The sequence below is a fragment of the Parasteatoda tepidariorum genome, chromosome 7, assembly GCF_982258835.1.
Source record: "Parasteatoda tepidariorum strain Cologne lab strain chromosome 7, Ptep-v5.0, whole genome shotgun sequence".
In the NCBI taxonomy this organism is placed as follows: Eukaryota; Metazoa; Arthropoda; class Arachnida; order Araneae; family Theridiidae; genus Parasteatoda; species Parasteatoda tepidariorum.
The window spans coordinates 64830241-64856253 of NC_141761.1; the positions used below are offsets into that span (position 1 = coordinate 64830241).

General features: G+C 31.4%; 1 protein-coding gene across 3 annotated transcripts in view; it reads left to right on the plus strand.

The window, feature by feature from the left end:
• The window catches only part of CalpC (calpain C), a 77389-nt gene that overhangs the window by 38651 nt on the left and 12725 nt on the right, over positions 1–26013 (plus strand). For all 3 annotated transcript variants that reach the window (XM_016068654.3, XM_016068653.3, XM_021147026.4), the window contains exons 4-15: positions 1613–1889; positions 3952–4132; positions 6096–6170; positions 6795–6886; positions 8412–8489; positions 11377–11549; positions 12250–12368; positions 14133–14225; positions 17095–17213; positions 17311–17356; positions 18523–18588; positions 18661–18718. In XM_016068654.3, coding sequence (XP_015924140.1) covers positions 1613–1889; positions 3952–4132; positions 6096–6170; positions 6795–6886; positions 8412–8489; positions 11377–11549; positions 12250–12368; positions 14133–14225; positions 17095–17213; positions 17311–17356; positions 18523–18588; positions 18661–18718 — 1377 coding nt within the window. The remainder of the gene's footprint in view (positions 1–1612; positions 1890–3951; positions 4133–6095; positions 6171–6794; positions 6887–8411; positions 8490–11376; positions 11550–12249; positions 12369–14132; positions 14226–17094; positions 17214–17310; positions 17357–18522; positions 18589–18660; positions 18719–26013) is intronic.

A 26013-nucleotide genomic window follows, 5' to 3' on the forward strand; every position in this document is an offset into this window, starting at 1 on the left:
CTTTTTTGCTTCCATTCTCTTTCCATTGTATGATTTTATTCACAAAATCTAATATTTGGCATTTCAATCGAAAAATTAAAGTTTTCTGATAAAAACTGCATGGTATAGATAAAATATGGCATGAATTTCAATTGCAGTTTACAAGATATACTACCTGGAAAAGTAAGGGAATTTTTTCCTGAAATTGAGTGAGAACTCTGTTAAAGAATAATTGTTCTTCAAAAGTTACAATTATTACTCTAAAAATAAAGTGATGCAAATTAAATAGGCAATGGTAATTGATAGCTTGCAAATAAAACATATATGATTTTTAAGTTTAAATTGATGTTAAATGTAATGCTCTAATGTCAATAAATTCCAATTTCACACGACTATGCATCCTATTATTAATGATAAAGCCACCATTCTCTATAATAACTAACATTCATGGTCACAATTTTAGACTAAATATAAATATAAGTCAAACTGGAGGTTTCAAATGCGAACCACATAATGTACTATCATACAATTCTTTATTCCAGATTTTAATTGTTGAGTTCCTTAGAAAAAAATACTCAAAGTGTCTTCTTAAAAAAATTAAAATCACGGTGAAGTTTGCGTGCACAAATACCTTGTAACAAAATAAATTGAATGTGACATTTTATTTCTCTACTTCTCACAGATTGTAGAATCATTTATTTATTTTACAGAAACGCTGATTTAACTCTTCCTGAAAAATTGTGTAATTTTAAATTTAAATAAATTGTTTAGCCAAACGAGTTTATTAACTTAACCTCAAGTACGGATTAATCAAATATTTAATCTTAGTTGCTCTTTTCCAGTAACATATTCTAATGCTGCATTTCAATAGTTTGTGCTGCTATTAAGTCTAAAATTAATCTTTACCTGGAGACTCTTTTCGACATAAATTTCACATTCTAATGTAACACGCATTCTACATATTTCATATTTTACATATTCTAATGCTACATTTCAACAGTTTATGTTGTTATTAAGTCTTAAATTAATCTTTACCAGGAGACTCTTTTAGACATAAATTTCACATTCTAATAAAACACATATTCTACAGATTTCATATTCTAATGCTACATTTCAATAGTTTGTGTTGTTATTAAGTCTTAAATTAATCTTTACCAGGAGACTCTTTTAGACATAAATTTCACATTCTAATAAAACACATATTCTACAGATTTCATATTCTAATGCTACATTTCAACAGTTTATGTTGTTATTAAGTCTTAAATTAATCTTTACCAGGAGACTCTTTTAGACATAAATTTCACATTCTAATAAAACACATATTCTACAGATTTCATATTCTAATGCTACATTTCAATAGTTTGTGTTGTTATTAAGTCTTAAATTAATCTTTACCAGGAGAATCTTTTAGACACAAATTTCACATTCTAATAAAACACATATTCTGCAGATTTCATATTCTAATGCTACATTTCAACAGTTTGTGTTGTTTTTAAGTCTTAAATTAATCTTTACCAGGAGACTCTTTTAGACATAAATTTCACATTCTAATAAAACACATATTCTACAGATTTCATATTCTAATGCTACATTTCAATAGTTTGTGTTGTTATTAAGTGTTAATTTTTAATAGGAGACCATTGGTTTGTGTCTGCGCTGGGATGCCTTAGCACCACGAAAGGATTGTTTTACAGAGTGGTTCCAGCTGATCAAATATTCAGTTCAGAAACAGACAATTCTCTGGACTCAGACTATGTGGGAGTGTTTCGATTTCGATTGTGGTGGTGCGGAGAATGGCAAGAAGTCCTTGTGGATGACAGGCTACCGACAGTGAACGGAAAACTAGTGTTTGTCCATTCACAGCACTCTAACCAGTTCTGGGCTGCTTTGCTTGAGAAAGCATACGCTAAGTGAGTATTTACTGTAATAGATTTTCTCACCGGTTAGGAAAACGCTATTAATTTTTTACTAGACAATAACTTATCACTTAATCAGTGGCGTACGAAAATGAGGTGTTATTATGTTTAGAACTTGATCTATTTCTGCAATAGTTATGGAAAGAGAAAATGTTTTCGTCTTAAATAGTTTATTGCTTTGAATACAATAATGTTACAATAAAGTAAGGCATTCCCACAATGTCCCGTTGCTGGGAAGGGGTGTTATGGAAGTTAAAGCTAAACAATTTCGTGACCAACTGTATGATTGTGGTAACGGCATGACTGGGCACAGGCTGCCTTTACTTACCAGATAAGCTGGTACCTATATATTTGAAGCTGGGTGGGCTTCAAGCTCCCCCTGAGGATGCCTCCCCCTCAGTCATGTTCAAGATCTGTCTTGTGATGAGAAAACTAAAGAAATCAGTTTTGCATGTCAACTAATTTTTTCATTAGAAATTTTAATATTTACCTAAAATGACAATGGATGTTCATTTTTAAATAAAAAAGAAAGATAAACTATTTTATTCTTGAAAATTCTTAGATTTTTCTTACCTAAACTCTGTAAAATTTTTTAGAGTATCTCAACACCATATATGGTGGCAAAGTTAAACTCCATGCATAACTCTTATGGATTTTACTGCATCGAAAATTTTCTTTTACACTATTTGGTGTAAAGTATTCGCCACCATTTTTTTTAAAAATTCAGGAACGCAAAAAGTTATTATTACTATAAGATGTGACATGCATAAGAGTGGGTAAAGTTATTGTTAACATACGATATAAAGCAAGAATCATTAGTTTAGGATGCATGCATACAGTATTTCTTAAGACAAAATTAATTTGTTAATCAATCATAAACGCAACACAGAGAGAATATAATTATGAATTTGAACAAGGATTAACAAGCCGAAGCGGATCGGAATAAAATGTTAGAAAGTTATTTAATACAATTGACAAATTTATAAATAGTGTACAAGAAGAAGAAAAAACGGACCACTCTGAATAACTTTTGATCTAATGATTAATCTTTACATTCTAGGGCTCAATTTTATTATCTCGAGGGGGTGACTTCCAATATGTTAATTAATAAGCGCAGACGATATTTTAAGCTACGAAATCAGACACAAAGCCATACTTTCTCTGAATAAGCATACCTTTTTTTCAATGAATTCGGTGTTCTGACCTCAAATATATAGGGGGTAGCCGCAATATGGGAAATATGGTCTCAATAGTTTGGTTAGGAGAGCACTCCAAAGTTTGGACCAATGTTAATTTTATTTATTACGTGTAGCACTATATCTCGAGAACTTTGTAAGCGAATTGAAATTTTTTTTGCACACAATTATAAAATTCGTTTATCCAAACATAATTTCATGCAAAAAATAACTTTTGGAAAATATTTATTATTTTATTTAAGAATGGTCAAAACAATTTTGAATAGGTATAAAATTTTTTGCATCATTTTAAAGAATGCATTTTTATAAAGTAAAATACAAATTGGTCGAATAGTAGTCAGTCGAATAGTAGTCGGTCGAATAGTAGTCAGTCGAATAGTAGTCGGTCGAATAGTAGTCAGTCGAATACATCCACAGATCGTAATTTTCACCTGAATCGGAGAACGATCGATCTTCAATCCAGTACCCCCAGAGGTATTGATTTGTTATGGGAACATGGAGGACTTTGCGACTCGACCGAATTTTAACGTGCATCAGTCACCAATTACACAGGGAGTCTTCGGCCGGCGGGGTTCGAACCCACGATCTCTCGGACATGGGCCCAGCGCCCTACCGTCCAGGCTATCCCCGCTCTATTTCAGATTTAAGTTGAATAAAATAATTCTTGTGAACTTATGATGCATTTTAAGAATCCTCTTTAAAAAGGGAGCACTAATTGGTTAACGAGTATTTTAAGAGATGTATTTTTTAAACTTACCCTGTTCACAAAATGTAGGCAAGCTTACAACTGACATCAAATGATGCAAAACAAGTGTCTGTATATAATTTTTCTTAAAAAAATATGTATTTGTTAACTGTAGATTGCATGGATCTTATGAAGCTCTTAAATATGCTTGCTCTCAGGATGGTTTAGCTGACTTGATGGGTGGAATAATTGAAAATTTTAACATTCGCCAAGATCCTACATCCTGTCTTAAAGTACTAGGGAGACTTCTCAAAACTACTACAGTCACCACCAGCATTGTACAGCAGCAGATAAAAGTAAACTCATTCCTCATTAAAATCATTAATGAAATATACTTTGTTTTTTTAATCAAAAATTTTTTATTGGAAATAATGCAATTGGTGATGAATTGTTACTAGTGAAAAAAATGTGAGTTTACTGTAATATCACACAATTAAGATTTAAAGTTTGCTTGGATAAAAGGATACTTTATGTCTGATATGATAATGAATTCATGTAAATTTGTTGTGGTATTTAATTATAATCCCACTTTTTTTGTTCTGTTTTTTGAGCAAGCATAATATTGAGTTAACACAATTTTTTCGGGTTCGCATTAAATTGTTTTAAATCCAAATGCTGCAGATTATGGGTCATTTCTAGTTTCCATTTTTTAAAAATAAATTTCTTTAAAACACCAATTATTTGACCATCAGGTATATTTTAAAAATGTAATATCAATAGATAATCGAAGGTACTAAGTGCACTTTGTATATGAGCCGCTCAGAAGCCAATGCGGTTAAGTCCATTTTTTGATATTTTCTGATTTTTGAAAATTTTGATGAAATAAATAATCTTCTTAGTTATTAAAGGATTTACTCGTTGGTTACTTTTTTCTAGGTTAGACAGCCCTTTTTTTAATAGCTTCTGAATATTTTGTACAATAATTTCAGAAGCCATTGTGAATAAGTCCACTTTTTATCAATATTTTTTTACATAAATTTCTTATCTTTTTCAGCAGCCAAAAGGTATAAGTCCTAAAATTTTTAAGATGCTTTCATTATTTCAATAAATACTTACGTTTTTATTTAGACATCCTGTACATATCTTGTTTTTTTGCAGAGTTTACACCTCGAAAAAGACTTTATACACTTTTCTAATTAAATTATTAAACCAAGAATTTTGAAAACTAATGCATCAAAAAGCATTAATTTTCTCAATTTTTGTGTTTTGGACTTAACCGCATTGGCTTCTGAGCGACTCATATAAGCATATATATGTAACTGTAGTACAGAGCTACTATAGCAAAATTGTATCGTAATTACAATAGTAGAGAAGTAGTGGAGAGTAACATTACAAAATAACTATTGTAATAACATTTCCAACGTTATATCGCATCATGCATTAGCATTTAAATTAGCAATTTTTGCAATGCATAAATAATTTACGAATTCTTTACGCTTACGTGATTCGTTTTTGCACACAACTACACTAGCATAATCCAGCCTTTTACGAATCACGCATCGCAATTCTGGCTCGCGCAGCACTATTTACAAATTTAACTACGCGATTCGTATTCATGGGATTTATTTATTATTTATCGAGATTAACATTCAAGTGATTAACGGATCACAGAGCATGAGTATATAGTTCGCAAATAGTTTTTAAAAAATTAGTAATTTTTCGCACAGAATTGATGGTCTTCGAAAATCTCGATGTAGTTTACTTCCGGCGCGATAAGTAACCTCCGCACATACATAAATCTCGTAAAGAAAAGGTGATAAAAGAATGAAATAAACGGTATGCTTATTGTGAAAGCTGTAAAAATTTCGCACAGAAATTTTGGAACTTAGTTATAAAAGTTGCTAACAGATGGTGCTTCAAACAATAGAAGACCAGTTATTACTTATAGTGTTAAAATGTGAAAAAAAGTTTGTCGGAAGAAGGTTAAAACTATTCTATTAAGCAACGTGTGTTTTTGGTCCTAAAATATTAAAGGTTAGATAATAATCCTACGACATATGTATTCCCTTCAAGAACTCTGTACAGCGCACAGTGCCATCTGTTGATAACTTTTTTAACTAAATTCCAAAATAACTACATAAAATTTTTACAGCTTTTAGAATAGACATACTGTTTCTTTCCTTCCTCTATCTATAGAGGCAATAAAATTATCTAATTGCTTTTTTTAGTTAATACTTAAATTGTTTCCACAATTTAGTTTGATTACTTCGATAGTCAGATATTTTGTATATAAAAATGGTATAATGACCCTTTTTACAGTCCAGAAATCAACCGGAGAAACTTGCTAATGGCATATTACTAGGAACTAACTATAGAGTTTTGGGCATTGACAAGGTAAATATATGCTTTGATTTAATATTTCCAAACAATTGAAATTTGCATGATAAAAATTATCATGATATATTTTTGTATTCATGAACGATATATTTTAATTTTTATGCATACAAATATTTTAAATTTTGCAAAAAAATAATTTTTGATAGTTATTAAATTAATTAAATGACATTTTTAGTTTTTCATTAAAATTTTATTTAGGGAAACTGATTTCATAATTGTGTGAAAACGTTTTTAATTTGAGAAAATTGTAATTCACTTAAAGGAATTTATTCATTCCAACGTTATTCCCTGTATTTCAGAAATTTATCAAATCCTAATTGTTAAAAAATTGTTAGCTTATTCAATGATTATATTGCGATTATTATGATTATTATTGTGATTATTTTAAGTTTACTGATTGATTGATTAACACTTATTACTTAGCCAATCTAACCATAAAACTTACTTTTTAGTACGTATGTCTAAAGTTAATTTTTTTTTTCAAGTTAAACAAAAGTTACTATTTCAAGTTACTAAACAAAAATAAAAAATAATGATACATGTTTCGAACTTAAAATAAATGCTAAGAAAATGAAAAACAATTTTCCAGAATAATTCTTTTATTGTTATCTTTTAAAACAGGTTGAAACTTTGAATGGTGATCAAACCCAGCTGGTTAAACTAAGAAACCCTCTTCCAACATTATCAGAATACATGGGATCTTGGTCAAAAGAGTGAGGAAGTTTTTTTTTTTCATTTGAAATAATCTAAATCCTGGCAAGATTCATATTATTTTAAGTTAAATTCATATTGATGTCTAATTTTTTGATAATTTTATTTTCAAAAGCATGAAACTAATGTTTAAAACGAATCTATGAAGCTGCGAAATACGGAATAAGCCATAACAGACTGATAAATCATTTAATTTATTCGTTCACTGATCGATGGACTCATTGAATAACCCATTTAGTTAATCGCTATTTCATTGAATCCCATATTAACTATTGATTCTTCCTTTTGCTCATTCATTTATTTACAGGGTGCGTAGCGTTTTTAAAAAGTGCTCAAAGGTGCTTATTTTCGTTTTTAAAAGCCCTTAAAGGTGTTTTTTTCATTGAGTGTTTTTAAAAAGTACCTAATTTTCCCTTTCTCAAAATGGAATTTTTCCTTTACTATGTTGATTTTCGCTTCAAATTATGCAAAAAGCAGAGTTCACATTGTTCTATTCAACAATTTCACAATTAATTCAACCACAATCTATTTCGGCACATTGTCAATCCATAGCGTATGAAAACGCCATTCGTTTCACACGATTAAAAAATTTCATGATTTTTGACAATTGTCAAAAACAATGCCAAAAGGTTTTTTTTTTGTTTGACATGACAGTTAATACAAGATAAAACAGTCAATTGTCAAAAACTTTCCTACCCTGCCTAATTATGATATTTTTTTAAAGCGCTTAAAAATATTTTTTGAGTGCTTGAAAAGTGCTTAAAAGGTGCTTATTTTTTGTTGAATAATTTGGCTACGCACCCTGATTTAGTGATTGGCTTTTCATCGATTTACCGATTCGTCCATTTTCTCATTCTCTTTAGACTCGTGTTGTTAGCTATACTGATGTAACAAGGAATGGAGGCTTCTCCGTGACGTTTCGCATTTTTACAAGTAAAAACAAAATTCGATGTTTTAGAATAACAGCTGTATATAAATAGCATTCTCTTCAAACCTAAAGACATAATAACTAATTTAATTTCCAGAAATTTAGCATAAAATATGCATACGTTTTGGTTTATTAAATGACAAAATTTGACTTTCAAGGATATGTACTAGAAGCCTTTTTAAATAAATAATAAAAAAGCAATCGAAACTACTTACATTAACAATGAATATTTGTTTTAAAAGCAAAATTTATTTCCCATTTCCATGATACATAAATATCTGGAAAGAGGGTGTTGTAAAACAAATTCTTATTATATGATAATGCAACATCAGACTATTGCGTAGGACTCTTATACCATATGAACCATTATTAGAAGTTTATTATTTAAGTTATATTATAACTGTATTATGATACTGATTCATGTAAGATAAGTCATAAAAGCCATTTTATCTGTTAAATATCTGATGGAAATTTTTAATTACGATAAAATAACCTGATGTGTATATTAGGGCCTTTTGCACAATGGAGAAATCACATTGACAGTTCATTGAATTAGAAATATAATCTATGTAAAAAAATATTGCTTATGTCTTTTATAGTTCATTAGAATGGGAAAAAATTCTTCCGGAAGACAATGAAAGATTAAACCACAAGAATTCAAATGAGGGTGAATTTTGGTAAGTAAAATGTTTTTTTTTCTGTGCAAATATCTATTATAAGATTTGTCCTTTATAAGTTCTTAATTTATTTCCCCAAAAAAACTTAAAAGTAACGATTCAGTTATTATTTAAGAGACGTTTTTATCTGATTTGAAATACGTGGGTACTATTCTATTTAAATAACTATTGATAACTCAGCTTTAAAGTTTTGTCCTCTAATGTTAATGTATTATTGATTTATTACGCTAAATTGTGAAACATTACTTGATGTTAAAGAACTAAAAATCATTATGTTTAATTATAGGTCATGTTTATTAAATTTCAGTACTTTAACATAATAGTCTCTGTTATCATTACTGTTAAAGTATGACATATTTCCAGTTAAATATACATTGATGTTTGCTTCCACATTGTGTAAAACTCTTAACTTTTGCAGTATAATGATTTGTTACTAACAAAAAAGTTCTTTACTTAGCTCATTTTGTTTAAAAGAAAAAGCATGATAAAGACAATCAAAACGTTCCATTTATTTAAAAAATATGTTTTGTTTTTTCATTTTAAAATACTATTTTTTAATGAAATTATGTACCCGAGGATGTTATACGGGTCAGAAATTGCTGTACAGCAATGGTTTGTAAATTCTGCAAAATTTTAGAAGCTTACTTTTTATAAAGAGAATATCATTGGAGATATTTTCTATACTTCACTATAAGAAGAAACAAGCTCAATGTATGTAAATTCGATAGCAGAAACTGCTCCAACAATTACAAACTGTACCAGCTATGATATCGAGCGAGTCATACCCATAGAATCTAAATGTCTGTAAATTCGATAGCAGAAACTGTCCACCTATTACAAACTGTACAAGCTATGATATCGAGCGAGTCATACCCATAGAATCTAAATGTCTGTAAATTCGATAGCAGAAACTGTCCACCTATTACAAACTGTACAAGCTATGATATCGAGCGAGTCATACCCATAGAATCTAAATGGCTGTAAATTCAATAGCAGAAACTCTGCTCAAACTGTTAAAAGGGGTTTATTACGTAAAGGTAAATTCTCTTACCTTTTTTAAAAAAGTGAACTGGAAAACTTCTTTAAAATGATCAGAAAATTAATTAAATAATATAAATAATGTTCTAATATTGAGAAAGATTATTTCAAAATTTGTTTTGATCATATTACATATATGTGGCTAAATTTCGTTAATGCAGCGATGTCAATGCATGTGTTGATGTGGGCTTGTTGACATAGACTTTTTATTTCCAATTACACCACAGAATGAAAACCAATGGTGTTGAATCTCATGATTTAGAAGGCCACTTCTGATCTCCGAAATGGGTGTAACTCACCCAAGAAATGTCTTTTGTTCTAATTAGATTTATTGAAATACCGTTTAACGATGAAATCTCTTGTGTTATGTTTAATTTTTACTGATTCTAAACTGTCAGCTGTAATACTGTTTTCTTTTTTTTTTTCGTTGTCAACTTTAAAATAATTTATTTCATATTTAATTCAATTATTGCGTAAATTTTGGGATATCCTTTACATATACGAAGAGTGTTTTTTAAATAAGGGCAGTTCGAAAATAAAAACCAAGTGAAATAAAATTTTAAAGAATAAGATTATTTTCAGATTCTACATAAGTTGTTTTTGGTGTCAACATAATTGCCAAGTTTGTTTAAACAATTATAATGCCTAACAACTAGATTTAGAATACCCTCTTCATAAAAACTTGCTGCCTGCTCTGATAACCAAGTTTCAGGTATTCGTTATCGTTGCAGTGATTGACGCCGAAATGGTATTTGAAATATGGGAAAAGATGAAAACTCGGAGTAAGGTCTGGGCTAACTGGGGGAGGGTTCAAAACTTCCTATCCAAAAGAGTCCAATAAAGTTCTGATCTGAGCTGCAGGAGAGTCATTGTCATGGAGTAGCGAAATTCCCTGTCAGCATGGCAGTAGCTCCGTGAACTTCACAAATTTGCCGATGTTTGCATCAGACAGGTTTTTTTTTTGCCTACGAAAAAAAGAAAAAAAAAAGAAAAAAAAAAGAAAAAAAAATGCATCACTGATCGTGCCTTGCACGATTCAATACTCTTAAACATTTTAAAGGCACGGAACTGACCGTACAGGCTACCTTCACAGCTGCAACACAGCACAGTTGTTCCCGGGACACTCATTGCGACGCGAGCACTCATTGCGACGTTCGCTCCACCTATCAGCATACACAACAAAACAGTCCTTACTTAAAAAAACGCGCCTCGTAGATAATTATATAACTATGAACATGAACCAAACAAGATCAAGTCTTTCAAAAAATCAAAAAGAACTTTTAAAAGAACAAAAATTTCAACAGAGCTTAATTCTAGTCTTATCTACAGAATCTACTCACGATATATACACTTTCCTTTTAATAAAAACACCACTATGGGATACGTACTGTCAAAAATTTATGGTACTACTTTCTCAGCAGGACCTATGATTTTTTTTACATTAAAATTAAAAAAAAAATACACTAAGTACAGTGCATGTGAGCTTTTTATTACTGTATACTTATTTCGTTTGTAAGAAGAGAATTTATGTTCTGTCAAATATCAGGGGGGGGGGGAAGTAATGTCGTATCGGTGCATTAAATATTCGTTAGGCTTAAAAACCAATTCATTTTTTTTTTTACCCATTTCCAATCCGGCATTGAAAGGTTGCTGCTAACAAGGGTGACTACATTATTGATTAAAAATAAAATTTTGACATCAAATGCACCGAAAAGACAATACTTCCGTCCCTTTCAGTGATAGTTTTCCTCTTTTAAATATAGCATATTTCAATGCATTTAGTTTGAAATTGGCATTGATTTGATTAGATATCGAAACCTATAATTCATCGTCAACTTTTTCACAACAGGATGACTTATCAAGATTTTGTGAAGACGTTTACCTGCGTGGAAGCAGTTCACCTGGACGCAGAAACTAGCAAAGATGAACCAACATTGAGGTCCAAAATCTCTTGGCAAATGAAAGTGTGGCATGGACAGTGGCAGAGGGGTGTGAGTGCCGGGGGATGCCGGAATAATCTAGGTAAAGCATTTTTTTAAAACTTTCTTAATTTTATGATAAGGTTACAAAGCAACACAAACATGATAAATAATTTAATTCGATTTATGAGTATTTTCTAGTGTTATGTGATAGCCATTTTGTCTTATGGTTTGGTCATGTGTGTAAGGAGTCTTAAAGCGTAATCGTCATTAAAGCAAGAAACAAATGCTAATTAAATAAGTGTTTGGTGGAATTTTCTCTGGAATAACCGAAAATGTTTCTACTTATACTGTAAAAAGTTCCGGATCAAATTACGGTAAAATCTATTTTTACCGGAACAAGTTATGAAACAAAAAATCTGATATACCATAATTTTAACAGTAATAATTACGGTAAATTCACAACTCCACTCTAATAAAATAAATGTTACTGTAAAAATTTCGGTATAATATTTACGGTAAAAATAGATTTTGTGGTTTAATGGGTTTTAAGCATGATGCACCCAATGAGCCGATACTTTATATTCTAAGTTGATCTGGAATTTTTTACAGTATATATAATTAAAATATTATAAAATATGTGTGTAAAACTAGGTATTATTAATAGATGATGTTTTTAATACATGATATTTTTAATACATGATATTTTTAATACATGATATTAATATGTAATGTATGTTATTATACGATGTTATTTTTAGAAAAAATTGTAATAGAATTTACTATCTTTTTTTTGTCTTCAGATTCGTTTCACATCAATCCTCAATTCCAAATAGTTCTTCCGGAAGCTGAAGAGGTTTTAATTTCTTTAAGTCAGCATAGCATTCTGGAGCCAAAAGTAATAGGTTTCGCAGTTTTCCCAGTAAGTTGAATTAGAAGTCAGGAAAATTTCAAAATTTACATCATCTAGTGTATATCCTAAAATGTAACACCACCCTATAAACGAAAAAATTACCGTATTATGACTTAATTCACAATAATGAAAAGAAAAGTGTTAATCAATGATTTGAAAAATAATTTAAAAATTTCAATTATTATGTTTGGAGGAGTAGGTCTAAGAATTTTTTTTTCATCTGCAGTTTACTATAACTCATTGTAAAAAAACTATTCTGTTAAACCACGATTTCTGATTTAAAAGACAATATGAGTGGTATTTGCTAGCTTACAGTTCTGTTTTGAATAAAAGCAGGTTCAAGTTTATTTTCAGTCAGGATTGTGAGCTCAGTGCAAAGAACAACGTATTAACCCTAGTCAAGTTAAGGAGTACACAGCCCAAGTTAGAGAAGATCAACACAAAGATACATCCATTGGTAGTGTGGGATTCAAACCCTTTACCTTTACGCTACAGAGAGTTTGGCAGAACGGCGTTACTTCTCTGCTAGGAAGGCACAGGGTTCGATTTCATTGCACGTTTATGTCAAATCGATTGTGTCATATATGCAGAGATAAAATTACGTTGGGGTTACGTCACACAATTTGTATTAGAAAAATTTCTAAAATTACGAGTTTATTTTGTTTATGATTGAGCCTTCTACCGATTCTGAAAATCTAAATAACTTTAATACAATTAACAAAGCTAACATAATTCCGAAATCGCTTTTATGTATTAGTATACGCTGCACTTCTCCTGACTTTACGTTGTTAGATTCAGCAAAACGCGTTCCCATCAAAATAAAGATCATTTAGTATAATTTAGCATGCAGCTATTGCTAAATATCTGCTTGATAGTCAAAATTTTCCAAAATCAAGCAATTTTCTCTGCAACTATAATCCCTTCTGAAACTTGACAAAATCTATTACTACAGTACCTACGTTAAAAACTTATATTAGTGTATTTGTTACTTACTAAAACAACACTTCATAGCCATGAAAACCATATTAAACTACTTATTAAGACCACAATACCTTTAATAGTTATTACTAAAATCAGTTAAGATTAATTTGCAATTTTTTATGACCCCTTTGAAACCTTTAATTTTGCTCATAAGAACACAACATATTTTTTTTCCATTTAAACTATCGTTTTAAATTATCTAATCTTACAGAAAAACTTCTCAAAAGCGTATCTAAGAAATAAATACATGGTTTTATATAACTTCAGAAATATTAATTCTTGATCCTTGATTTTACATGGAATAACGAATAAAAAATAATTAAACATTAAAACACATAAAAATAGTTCCACATGAAATAAATTTTATGTTTCATAACCGGCATTGAACAGCCGATTCAATTCTAAGTTTATGTAGCTCCTTAGCCTTGTAATTTTCAATTAAACCATAAACGGTATGAATCAGGTGTAGAATTCATGTTACCAGCCATTGCTGGGATTTGAACCCGTGTCATCTCATTGAGAGGTAAGCTCTCCATCCCCTCATTTATTATTTAATAAAAGTTTTAAAAATATATATTAATGGTGGTTAGCATGGGACACCCAGTATAAATAGAAGTTCTCTTCACTTAAATATAGTTTAAAGCTTCTAAATAGCCGACTTTTTTTACAACATTTTTGGCAGGAGTTTAAAAAATATAGATAAAAGGCAGATAATAAGGAACACTCAATATGAATGAATAATTGAAGTGTCATCCAAAGTTTGATTCAGTGTTCTTTTATTTATTCATGCAGATGAGTAAAAGCTTGTCAACAGAAATAATGGAAAAAACGTTCTTCAAGAAGACTAAATCCATTTATAGTTCTGCATATAGTAATAGCCGACAGGTGAGTTCAACTTTACTTTAAAACTATGACACATAAAGAACTTTATAAACAATAAAAACACTTGAATAGACTATTCACCATTTGATCTGCATGTAAATTATTTATTATTATCTCCGTTCCTTAAGGATTGTTTTGCTCGCTTAAAATTATATTTCAGTTTTGCTTGGTACTCTTTTTAAAATAAAGATCTAATAATATCCCAGAGAGAAGGCAACCTTACGGCAAACGTTGTATTTTCATTTTCATTTAGTTGTCATAAAAAGTTCCTTTTTTAAACCTAGTAGAAATAATAGTATGTCAAGCTTGTTTCCTTAAAGATTGAAAATCATGCAAATAACTTTACAGAAAGAAAAAGACCTCATAATCTCATGTTTTACCTTTTACTGTAAACTTTGTTTTTGTCTTTTTTTTTTTTTGATTCAAGCTTTGTCCAGGCTTTCAAATGCATCATTTGTGTTGAAAACTTAATGATCAGCCAACCTACTTTTGAAGTGTTAAAAATATATTCAAAAGCCAGTGCAAATAAACTTTGTTTCAATGTTGGTTATAAAGTATAAAATAAACCTATAGAAGGTGAATTTATCATCGGTTTGAGAATGCTTTTTACTCTTGATTTGCGAATGATAATTCATCCACGATTCCAGAAACTTTTTCTAGCCTTGTTTCGTAAATGCAGATATAATCTTGATTTAAAAGGGTTGTTTTTGCAAGCTTAATGTAAACCTCATAGTGCATGAACCAGCATAGTTAAATTAAACATTGTTCCAAACTTGCATGCTTTATTTGGTAATCATTTATAAACCCTGTTGGGCTTTGTGATAATGGTTGTTGCTGACGTTAAAATCAATCTCACGCTTCTACCTGGGAGGAAACAAACATAAAATGTGAAACATTTAATTTATATACATTTCAGTACTATTACGTTTCATCGGACCGTAAAAGTAACATATTACCACAAAATCTATATTAGAATTTCACATAAAGTTAGGTACTTCCTACATCAATTCCCCTTGTAACTATTATCATATAAATTAATGACTTGAATAATTTAGCTATTATTTTTTAACGGCCCCAAAAAATAGAATAGTACTAACATTTCTCTTAAACCGAATAAAAAGTTGAAATAATGATATAAAGGTATTAAAAATAATGATTAAAATGTGATAATAATTTAAGCAACGACATTCAACATGAATAGAATTAATGTGGACTATTCTGAAAAATTACAAACACAATTGAGTGCTACCAACTCGAGAAGAAGTGAAGTGATTGTGCCTAGTCATGTGATTTAAATGCGACTTAATTGGATACCTGTAAGTGACGTCAAGCGTGTTTTTCGAACCCTATTTGCTTTTGAATCGACAAATGCCTCTATTTACCTACGATGAAATCACTTGCAGGAAACGATGCTACGATGCTCCCGGCATTGCTACGATGAAATCACATCCAATTGTTAATTTATGTGTTTGTAGAAATCAAGTGAAATTAAATAATGAATTAAACAGTCACGCCATATTAGCAAAACATTACTAAAAAGCTTCATTTATAGTAAATGCAAATGCATGTCTTAATAGAAGTGATTTTCCTCTTAGATTAGATGTTGGTATTGTATTCTTTAGTAGATGTTGTTTTCTTTCAATGTTAAGGACTGCTTACTCGCTTATTATTTCAGTTTTAAGTTCCTTCTTGCTAACGAAAAATATACATATTCAATTTGTTTTTTAACTATATACATACAAACGCATTAGTGTTTTATATAAGACTAAGGGGTCAAATCCCAGCCTTATTGCATAAAACATTAATGTCTATTACGTTAATGTAAGTAAATGGAATTTTTCACATCCTGTGAAACTTTTGATTTAATAACATTTCATTCCATTTATATTCATTACGATTCTATATATATAGATAAAATTATAAATTTCAGTGTTAAGGGACAAAGCATAGCTAAGTTTCCCTTCATAAGTTAGAATGCTAATAAACGATAAGTTAATTAAATTCCAGAGCCGTATCGCACATCGAATTAGTTGAAATATAATTCTTACTCGTCTACTTCTTTTGTTTAACTTAGATTTATTATTTGTATATGTATTTTATTATAACCGTGATATATTTTTGTTTTGTGTACCTGGCAACTTTGATTCATAATTAGTTTATGTTCTACATGTCTTTGTGCCTTTCTTTGTGTTAAGTATTTGTGCAAATATATTGTGAAAGAATTGAAATCTTTGTGAAAGAATTGAAATCTTTGTGAAAGAAATTAATATCGTTTTGAAAGAAATTAATATCGTATGTGTCATTTAAGAGAATTTGTGCTTGTCGGGCTTGGCTAACTCGAAATAGAATGGATATAACAGATGCTAACGTAAACAAACGCCACGTTTCAATAACCAATCAGGATCGAGATACCTACACTACATCACTTGCAGTTATCCCATTCCGTGCTAAAGAAACTGCTGATAGCTGCAAACGATTTGGCTGTAACGGATGTTGCTCGGGGTGCACCAACAAGAAGATAGATCTACGTTGCACCCCATATTAGTTAAATTAAAAAGAGGAAAAGCAAAGAAATTTTTTAAAACAGAAATTCCTGATCTCTAAAATGTTTTGTATGTAAAGATTATGTTGCATGTAAGTGTTTGATCTTTCAACTCATCTCTAAAGTGCTTGATGGTTACACTAGAGAGTTCAAATTCTTTGAATGCGGGAACTCAATCTCGTCTGTTGATGAAAAAAACAAACAAGTACATGTCTGTCTCATCTACATGAAAAAATACGCTTATGTTGAACTTTAATTTTATTACGAAGAAACATTATGCTTTTAAATTTAAAATATTTATTAAAAATAAGTATTTTGTTCCCTTTTTAGGTATCGGGAAGGGTGCATTTTGAGCAAGGAAGCTACCTCATTCTACCTACAACATTTGATCCAGGAGAAGAAGCTAATTTTACCATTCGAGTTATATCTAATAAACCTTTGAAACTTAAGTAAATTTTATGTTTTGAATTATTAGTTATAATTTCATTTGAGATAGCTTTTCTTTTGTCATAATTTTCTTTCATGCAATATTTTTTTCTTCTTCAGACTTCTAGATTGTAATCCAGCTGTATTAAAGCCAGCTATTGTAAAGGTAAATGACTAACAATACGCTTATTTCTTTCGTACTACTTTTAACTTCTAATTTTAAACTTAAATTTATGTGCTACTTTAAACTATTTTTATTTGTAAGAAGCGATCTATTAGATGCATTAATTTTAAAACACCTGTTATAGTAAACTATTTATGAAACTACAATACATGGCGTCTCTCCATAACTTATCTTAATATATAATTCTTAGAATTTTTGTGTAAAAGGGAAGTCAGGAAACTATTAGTGTAAGCAAAAAGGTGCAGAATTCTCTCAAAAAATTGATTTATCATTATTTAGATCAAAAGGACAAGAGCGTGGTTTTAAATCATCGGAAATCAATTTATTTAAAAAAGAGTTAAAAGTACTTCCTAATAAAAAAAATTAAACTGGTATATAATGATTTTAGTTCCTTCGATATCTTTTCTGATCTCGATAATGATTTTATTTTATTTTATAACGGTCGTTGAACAGCCAACCTAATTTTTGGTTTTACAACTACTAATGTTCAACTCCGTAGCCTTGTAATTTTGAACCCAATCCAGAATACAAGGGAACTCCTGGATCAAGTATTGGGAGAAATTTGTCTTCGTGGAGGGCTTTTTGATGGAACTAACCCGCATTTGCGTTACATGGAGAGAAAGACAACGAGAACTTCCCACTGTTAACCTGACGGAAAGAAACGCTGCCCCATGATCCGTCTACCACTAAGGATATTTCATGTCAGCACTGTGGTCGTAGCAAGCCGGATACTTATTCGTATCCAACAGCCATCACTGCGATTCGAACCCGGTTCACCTCATTGGAAGGCGAACGCTCTATCCCCTAAGTCATCACGGCTCCTCGCTAATAATGAATGAGTCTGTAAACATTATTATTTTATTTCTTTTAAATATTTATTAGCGAAGCTTAATATGAGTAGTGTATATGCATATATTGCGCTCTTTTACTTGTTAAGTTAAAAATTCTAAACATATACTAAGGACGATCACCACTATATGCCTCTGAATTACTATAATATTTTTACCATATCGGCAATACTCTACCCTTCACATATTTTACAGTAATTACTCACTGTAAATACCCTGGTATAGTGGTATACTACTTTTCTCATTCCTTTATTATCGTTTAAAATTATATTATTGCTGTGTGACGATTTTTTCTTTCAGGCCTCCCCCTCGATTGACACGAAAATTAATTCCTACGAAGGAGTATTTTTGCAACTCTCAGATGAGGTAAATTTTATTTCTTTTAATAAATTATATAATTATGAAATTGATGTGATAGAAATAAAATTCAATTTTCAGCATAAGACAACAAATGCTTTCGAGCTTCAGGATGTTTTAGAAGTTTGTTTGCCAAATGGTATGTAATCTAAAACTTTTATTTTTATTCTGTTTTTTAAATAATTATTTATATGAGCCATATTTATCTATACAAATAATAAAATAAAGAATATGTGGGTGTACATATCTGCATACCGGATTGCTAGTACATCGTAGGCACTAAAAATACGACATTCCACATAAAGCTAAGTGAGAAATCAAAGTAAATTACAAAGCTCGACTCTCGATTTTTTTTTATTAGATATTAAATTATGATAATTTTCAGGTGTAGTACAGATGCTTGTTTTTTTTCCTTCGATATTCCTGCATTTTGATGCCTATCGGGTTTAAGTGGAACGTTTAGTATTTTACCATCTCATGCTTAGACTTTTCCTTCAAAATGAATAATTTTATTTTTTCTTAAGACGATTTTTAATATTTTTAAAAAACAATTTGAGAAGCCCACTTTCTCCCTCTATTTCGAAATGTTTCAATTATTACATCCGTGGATCTACAGCATATTAACTTCGAATTTAGAAAAAGAAATGCAATGAACTTTCCGTTTTCATTTTAGACACGAGAAAAGGAAAGTCAAATAATTATACAATTTTTAACTAATTTTTAAACAAAAATTAAAAATGTCTAATTCAATCGGCAAGCATTTCTATCGTTGAAATGAGACTTATACATCTTTCGGGGGATGTATTACTAGTGTTAGCACTAGTGCTGGGCTATTGTTATAATCGCGATATATTACCAGAAAATATCGATATTTCACGATATAGTTCAATATAACTTATTTACATATTTTTGTATATTGGACAATGGTTTGATTTTAATTTTTCCTATTTTTATCAGCCAGCAATCCAAAATATAACAAAATTTTACTATTAGCAGAAGATTTTGCTGTTAATTGGTGGTACAGTGTTTTTTTCCCGACAGCTTATTTTCGAATATTCATACAAAATCAATTTTCTTTATTTTGGCCTAAATATTTCGGAACAGATATATCCACCAATACACTTATTTTACAGCTTACTTCCTTAAGTGAAACAGCATTAAGCATAGCAGATCTCAACAACTACACTGAAGAGCCATTACATTATGACCACCCTCCATCTATAACAATGGGCGCGCCCAGGTTTTCATGGTTTCTCGCCCAGGAACAATGTTTTCATGGAGCGCATTAGGACCCATCATCCTCATAGAACAATACCTGACGTGTGTAAGCTACTTGAACATAGTTGCAGACCAGGTTCACTCATTCATGGCAACAGTTTTTCCTGCAGGGGATGGTGTTTACCAACAGGATAGTGCACCATGTCATAAGGGTCGAATCGTCGAGGAACATTCCAATGACTTTCAAGTCATGTCTTGGCCCCCAAATTCACCTGACTTTAATCCAATAGAGCATTTGTGGTGCCACGCTACCTCCTGTGCAATGTGAGGGAATTGTAGGACCAGTTGGTGAGCGCTTGGTACTAGATACCTCAGACTACCTATCAGCACCTTGTGGAATCAATGCCACGGCGGAGAATAGCAGTTTTGAGGGTTAAAGGTGGTCCTACATGCTATTGGCAGGGTGGTCTTAATGTAATGGCTCTTCGGTGTAAGTTGCCGATTTCCTTGAACTGTGAAATACTAGTGTAATAAAAGGTTTTCTTCTAACTTCACGAAAAGGGTTTTACTCGCGATATTATCATTTGTATCACATCATATCACGATATCATCATATTATAGCACGATATTATCATATCCTATCACGATATTATCATCAGCTTCATTATTATCATTTGTTAGTATTTTTCGATATTATCGTTTTCCAGTATTTTTCGATATTCTCATTCGTCAATATTTCACGTTATTATCGGTTGATTCTTCTTGATATTACCGTTTACTTCTATTCAAAGTGCATGGAGAAATATTTTGATCTTTTAAGCAGAAAATTTATTTCAGAGGGTCGCAGAGAACAGGTTGCATTATATACTCCCGCTATAACCGTGTTCATTTGATGCAAATATCACAGCAATGAACACTTATATAAAAATTACACTTTTAAAATAAAACCAGTACTACTTTCTCTTCATGTCAAAGTATCAATGCAAATATAAATACACCCTAATGCAGCAGAATCAATGTGGAGTCGCGAAGCGGCCACTTCGTGAACGCGGAAAACAATGTGAAACTGTGAAGTGGTGAGTTCGTGTAAGCGAACTAGCTGGTCGCCCTAGGCAGCTTGTTTGGTAATTGACAGTTTCTGCATATTTTGGGTTCATCATAAAGACTATTATTATCATAAATAAGTTGTGCATAAGTTAAGGTAAAAACTTTTACAAATCCTTTTTTTTTAATTGTGTTGAAATATAAATAGTGCAAAATTTTATTTCGATTGATAAATATCGTAAATAGATGATAACAGAAACATGTCATTATGTCACAGAAACATCTCGTAGACACTTTTCCTGATGCGTTTAGAAAATTCCCATCAATAAACTGCTCAACAAATTCTTTTCTAATTGAGCAGAAAATATTTTCTTTGCAAGTTCTGAGAAAAGAAATAGTTCTCAAAAACTTTTTTTTAGTGTGAAACTCTTGGAAACATCTAAATGAGAAACGATACTTAAGTGAAATACGTAATACTTAAAATCTCTTAGAAACGAGTGATATGTCTTAAATATTTTAAAGCTTCTTATAGAAATTAGCACACAGAGAAAACAAAAAAAGGCGTTTTATTAAAATAAAAATAATAAAGTGACATAATAAAAAAATTAACTTTAACATTATATTCCTCCAATTTTCATAGGAGATTTTTACAATTTGCCAATATGATAATAATTTAAAGAAAAATTAAGTTTCATCTGGTTAAAAAGATCGTCTTAAGAGATAATGTATTTATTAGTACGCAGCACATTACTACAATTTTCATTAGTACGCAACTCATATATGACTAAAATATAATTACCTTCTTTTAATAGTTAACAGCCCAAGTTGCTTAAGCTGGAATTTTTTTATAACCTTGTTGAACAGCGGAGACATTTTTGAGTTAAAAATTATCAATGTTCAACTCTGTAGCTTTTTAATTTTGAACAAAACCCAGAAGACAAGGGAATTCTATTCCATGTTTAGTCTACCGCTGAGGGAATTATACACTATCACTAAAGTCGGTGCGAGCCGGGTGTAGAATTCGTATCTACCAGCCATAGCTTCGATTCGAACCTGGATCACCTCATTGAAAGGTTCTAACACGTTTTGGGGTGCTGACCGTACCGCGCTATTGCGAATTTATCAAGCACTTATACTGTCGCGCATTGACTATGCATGCACAGTTTATGGAACGGCTTCTGCATCTAACTTAAAACGTCTAGATACGGTGCATCATACGGCGTTACGCATATGCAGTGGAGCATTTCGCACTTCTCCTGTTGAGAGTTTATATGCTGTGTGTCATCAACCTTCTCTCAATTTCAGACGCATGCAGCTCTCTTTGACATTTTACTTTCGCGTCCTGTCATCTTCATCGAACCCTCTTCGACGTGAGATTATTCCACTAAGTTTACAACGATTATCGTCGTCGTCGTCGTCGCGAATTTAACAAGGCCTTCGGGGCCTTTTACTTTCCATATGAGTTGCTATCATGAATTATTAGCATCATGAGTTGGGTGCTAGAAGAGAAGGGCAAGAAAGCTTTTAAGATCTTGATTCTATTGGATTGATATGATTGGACTATATGCTATCGTAGTGGGCGGGGCTAGTGCCCTGTGGGTTGTGTTGGTAATTTGGCGCTGGTTGCGCCTATCAAAGTTAGCGGATGCTTGAGGAACTAATGTGAAGATTTGTGGCCCTTTTTAGGGCCTTTTGAGAAAGATGATTTAAAGGGTTTTTTGGCCCTTAAAAAGGCCGATTAATATTAACTTACAATGTCTTTAAGAATAATTAAATTTACTTGATAGTATGGCGTCACTTGTAAAGAAGTGGGCCAGTGGTCTAACTTTAGAATCTTCAATCAACATTTCGGAGTTAAAAATAGTGTTATAGTTCGCAGCATTGCAATTAATAGCTTTATTATAGAATTTTATATTGAGGAGAGTAAGGGTTTCTGTCATAGTTTTTAAATTGAAGTCATTGTGAATAGCATTATTGCGGATATAAAAAGGAACCCCGCTAAGTTTTCTTAGGATTTTGTTTTGAAAAGTATTAAGTTTTTTAATTTGAGCATTGTTAATGCTACACCATGCGGGTGATGCATATGTAACTATACGTCGAATATAGGTGATGTAGATATATCTTTTATTTTTAAGTGAGAGTTTGGAACGAGGTCCTAATAAGGGCTTTAATTTATTATAAATGTTTAATGCTTTGGCTACGGCTGTTTTGATGTGGTCCTGCCAATTCAGGTCTTTGTTAATTGTAAGGCCCAAATAGGTAGCCTTGTTTACAATGGGGATATCGTTATTGAAGAATGTTAATTTTTTGTTTATTTGCAAGTTGCGTGGTTTTTTAATAAGTAGCAGGTTTGATTTCTGTGCGTTAATCTCAATTTTCCATTGAGTGCACCACTCTTCGTATTTATAGATTTTTTCTTGGAGCTTGCTAATTGCGTTTGGGATGGATTTCGATTTAACTATGATGCCCGTGTCATCCGCAAAGAATGCCGTTAGGCTATTAAAATCAGTTTTATCAATTGGGAAGTCATGTGTGTAGAAAAGATACAGAATTGGTCCAAGGATACTTCCCTGGGGGACTCCTGCACTTATTCGTCTTTTAGTGGATATTGTTTCATTGTTAATTTTTATTTTAAAGCATCTATTGTGTAGGTATGATTTAAGTAAAAGGATTAGGTCAGAATTTAGTTTAATGTGTTTATTAAGCAGGCCAGCGTGCCATACTCTGTCAAAGGCTTTTGTGACGTCTAACATGAGGAAAGCTGATTTTTGTTTGTTGTGGAGGCCTTGGCCTATGAATTCAATTATACGAGTTAGTTGTTTCGTGGTGTTGAGCTCATTTCTGAACCCAAATTGTTCATCTGGCAGAATATTAAGTTTGTCTTTAAGTCTGTTGTAAATGATTCTCTCAAAAATTTTACTAATAGTTGGTCGGAGACTAATTGGCCTGTGGTTATGGGGCATTACTGGGTCTTTAAGGGGCTTTGGGAATAAGATAATAGTAGCTTCTTTCCATTGCTCTGGAAAGTAGCAATTGGAAATACAGTAGTTAAAGATATTTACTAGTTCGGTTATATAATTATCAGGAATGGCCTTTATCATTTTATTAGTGATTTTATCACCTCCAGGTGCTTTGTTTTGCTTTAGTTTTTTAATAATCATGAAAGTTTCATTGCTATTTGTATGGCTAAGGCCATCGTTTGGTGAGGTAGTATTAAAATATTGTCTGTTTTCTCTTAATATTATTTCTTCAAAGTCCTCATCTATATTGTTAGTGTTTTCAGTAAACTGTTCCTCCATGGAGTCAGCGGAAGCTTCGGCCTTTTCAAGGGCCGAAAACACTAGTCCGTTTTTTCCATGTATTGGTTTATTAATAGTTTTATCTGTTTTAAAATTTTTTGTGAGTTTGTATAGGGAGTGGTCCTCTGTGTTCAGAGTTTCAAGTTTATTTGACCAAGATTCATTTCTGTGCTCTTGGCATAGTTTTTTGATATTTTTATTAATGTTATTTATAAGGTTTTTTAAGTGGGGATCAAGAGATCTTCTCCAGTGTTTACGTATGTTATTTCTGTGAGAGATTAGTTGCTTGATGTGAGGTGGAAGTTTCATGTAATGTGGGTTATTAATTTTTTCGTAGGATGCCTCATTGTGTGCACTAAGAATCTTGCTATTGAATTTATTTATTGAATTATATGATGCACGACCCTCATATATACCACCTTTTAACTCTCGCATGCGATCACTCATTCAGACTTTGGATTTTTGTGATATGCCATCACAATCTGTAAATTACTTTCTCATCCAACCATGGACTATTTCATCATATTATCTTGATTGTTCATTTGTCTCATACAGTAAATCTAATGTCTCACCTAGCATTTTTCAACAGCTGTTCACTTTCCATCGTCATCAGTATATACAATACATAGCAGTTTTTACAGATGGATCTAAGTTCCCCTGGACATGTTGGTTGTGGGATTGTTGTGGCTAATATTACTTACAGCTACGACATTCCTGTAATTTGCTCTGTTTTTACAGCGGAAGCATTTGCTATCCTTTTAGCTTTAAGACTCATTTCTTCGCATTCGGCTAGAAAATTTTGTATATACTTGGATAGTTTGAGTGTTTTAAGACAGTTAGAACATGTGAGAAACGAAGCTCATCCAATTTTAATTTTTATTCAACATATATTGACTTCTCTATACAAGAAGGGTTTTAAAATTTTATTTTGCTGGATTCCCAGTCATGTAGGTATTAAAGGAAATGACAAAGCTGATTCTGCTGCACGATCTGCCTCTTCTCCAATAACATTATCTGTCCCATTTTCTGATTTAAAAAACCACATTCGCAAACTTTTTCAGTGTTTATGGCAGCAACACTGGGACCTGCAAGGCGAAAACAAATTACATTCTGTTAAACCTACTTTGGAGCCTTGGCCTGCACTGCACATGCGCAGGACAGATGTCAAACTCACCCGCTTGCGAGTAGGACATACTCGACTTACACACCTTCATTTGCTATTTGGAGAGCCTCCTCCCAAGTGCAACGATTGCAACGTTTTACTCACGATTCATCACATTTTAATACTTTGTACACTGTTTTGCATCTTACCGGTCGCTACTTCGAAACATTAGTACGCAACCAAGCAATCAGATTAAAAAATTAATGAGATCTAAATTGGTACCCAGTTCTTTTTTTATATATACACTGGATTTGGTCGTTGTAATTAGGCCTGGGCTGACGTCACTTGAATATGTTTTATTATACACGGTTTTCAATAGTGCATCAATTAATCAATTGATTCCGAACACTAAAAAGAATGAATGGGGGAATGTTTGTTTTTGTTAGGGGAAAACAGTTGATGGATTGCTAAAGGGTCACTGATATGTTTCAGCTCTATTGGTTGGATGTATATTAAAAAAGTTGTGTATCATTTTATAAGCGTAAATAGGTAAATTATTTGTTCTTTTTTGAATAATTAAGATTTTTTAATTGTTTTTGTAGTCAAGTCCTCTTCATTTTTATTAAATAATAATTAAATATTGGTGTAAATGATTTTTGTTTAGATATGTTAGACATTACATCCCAATTCTGCTTTATAAGTTTCTCAAAAATATTAAGTTTACTTAAGCTTCATCCATAAATTGTATTCTTTGTTTTTTCATTTATTTTA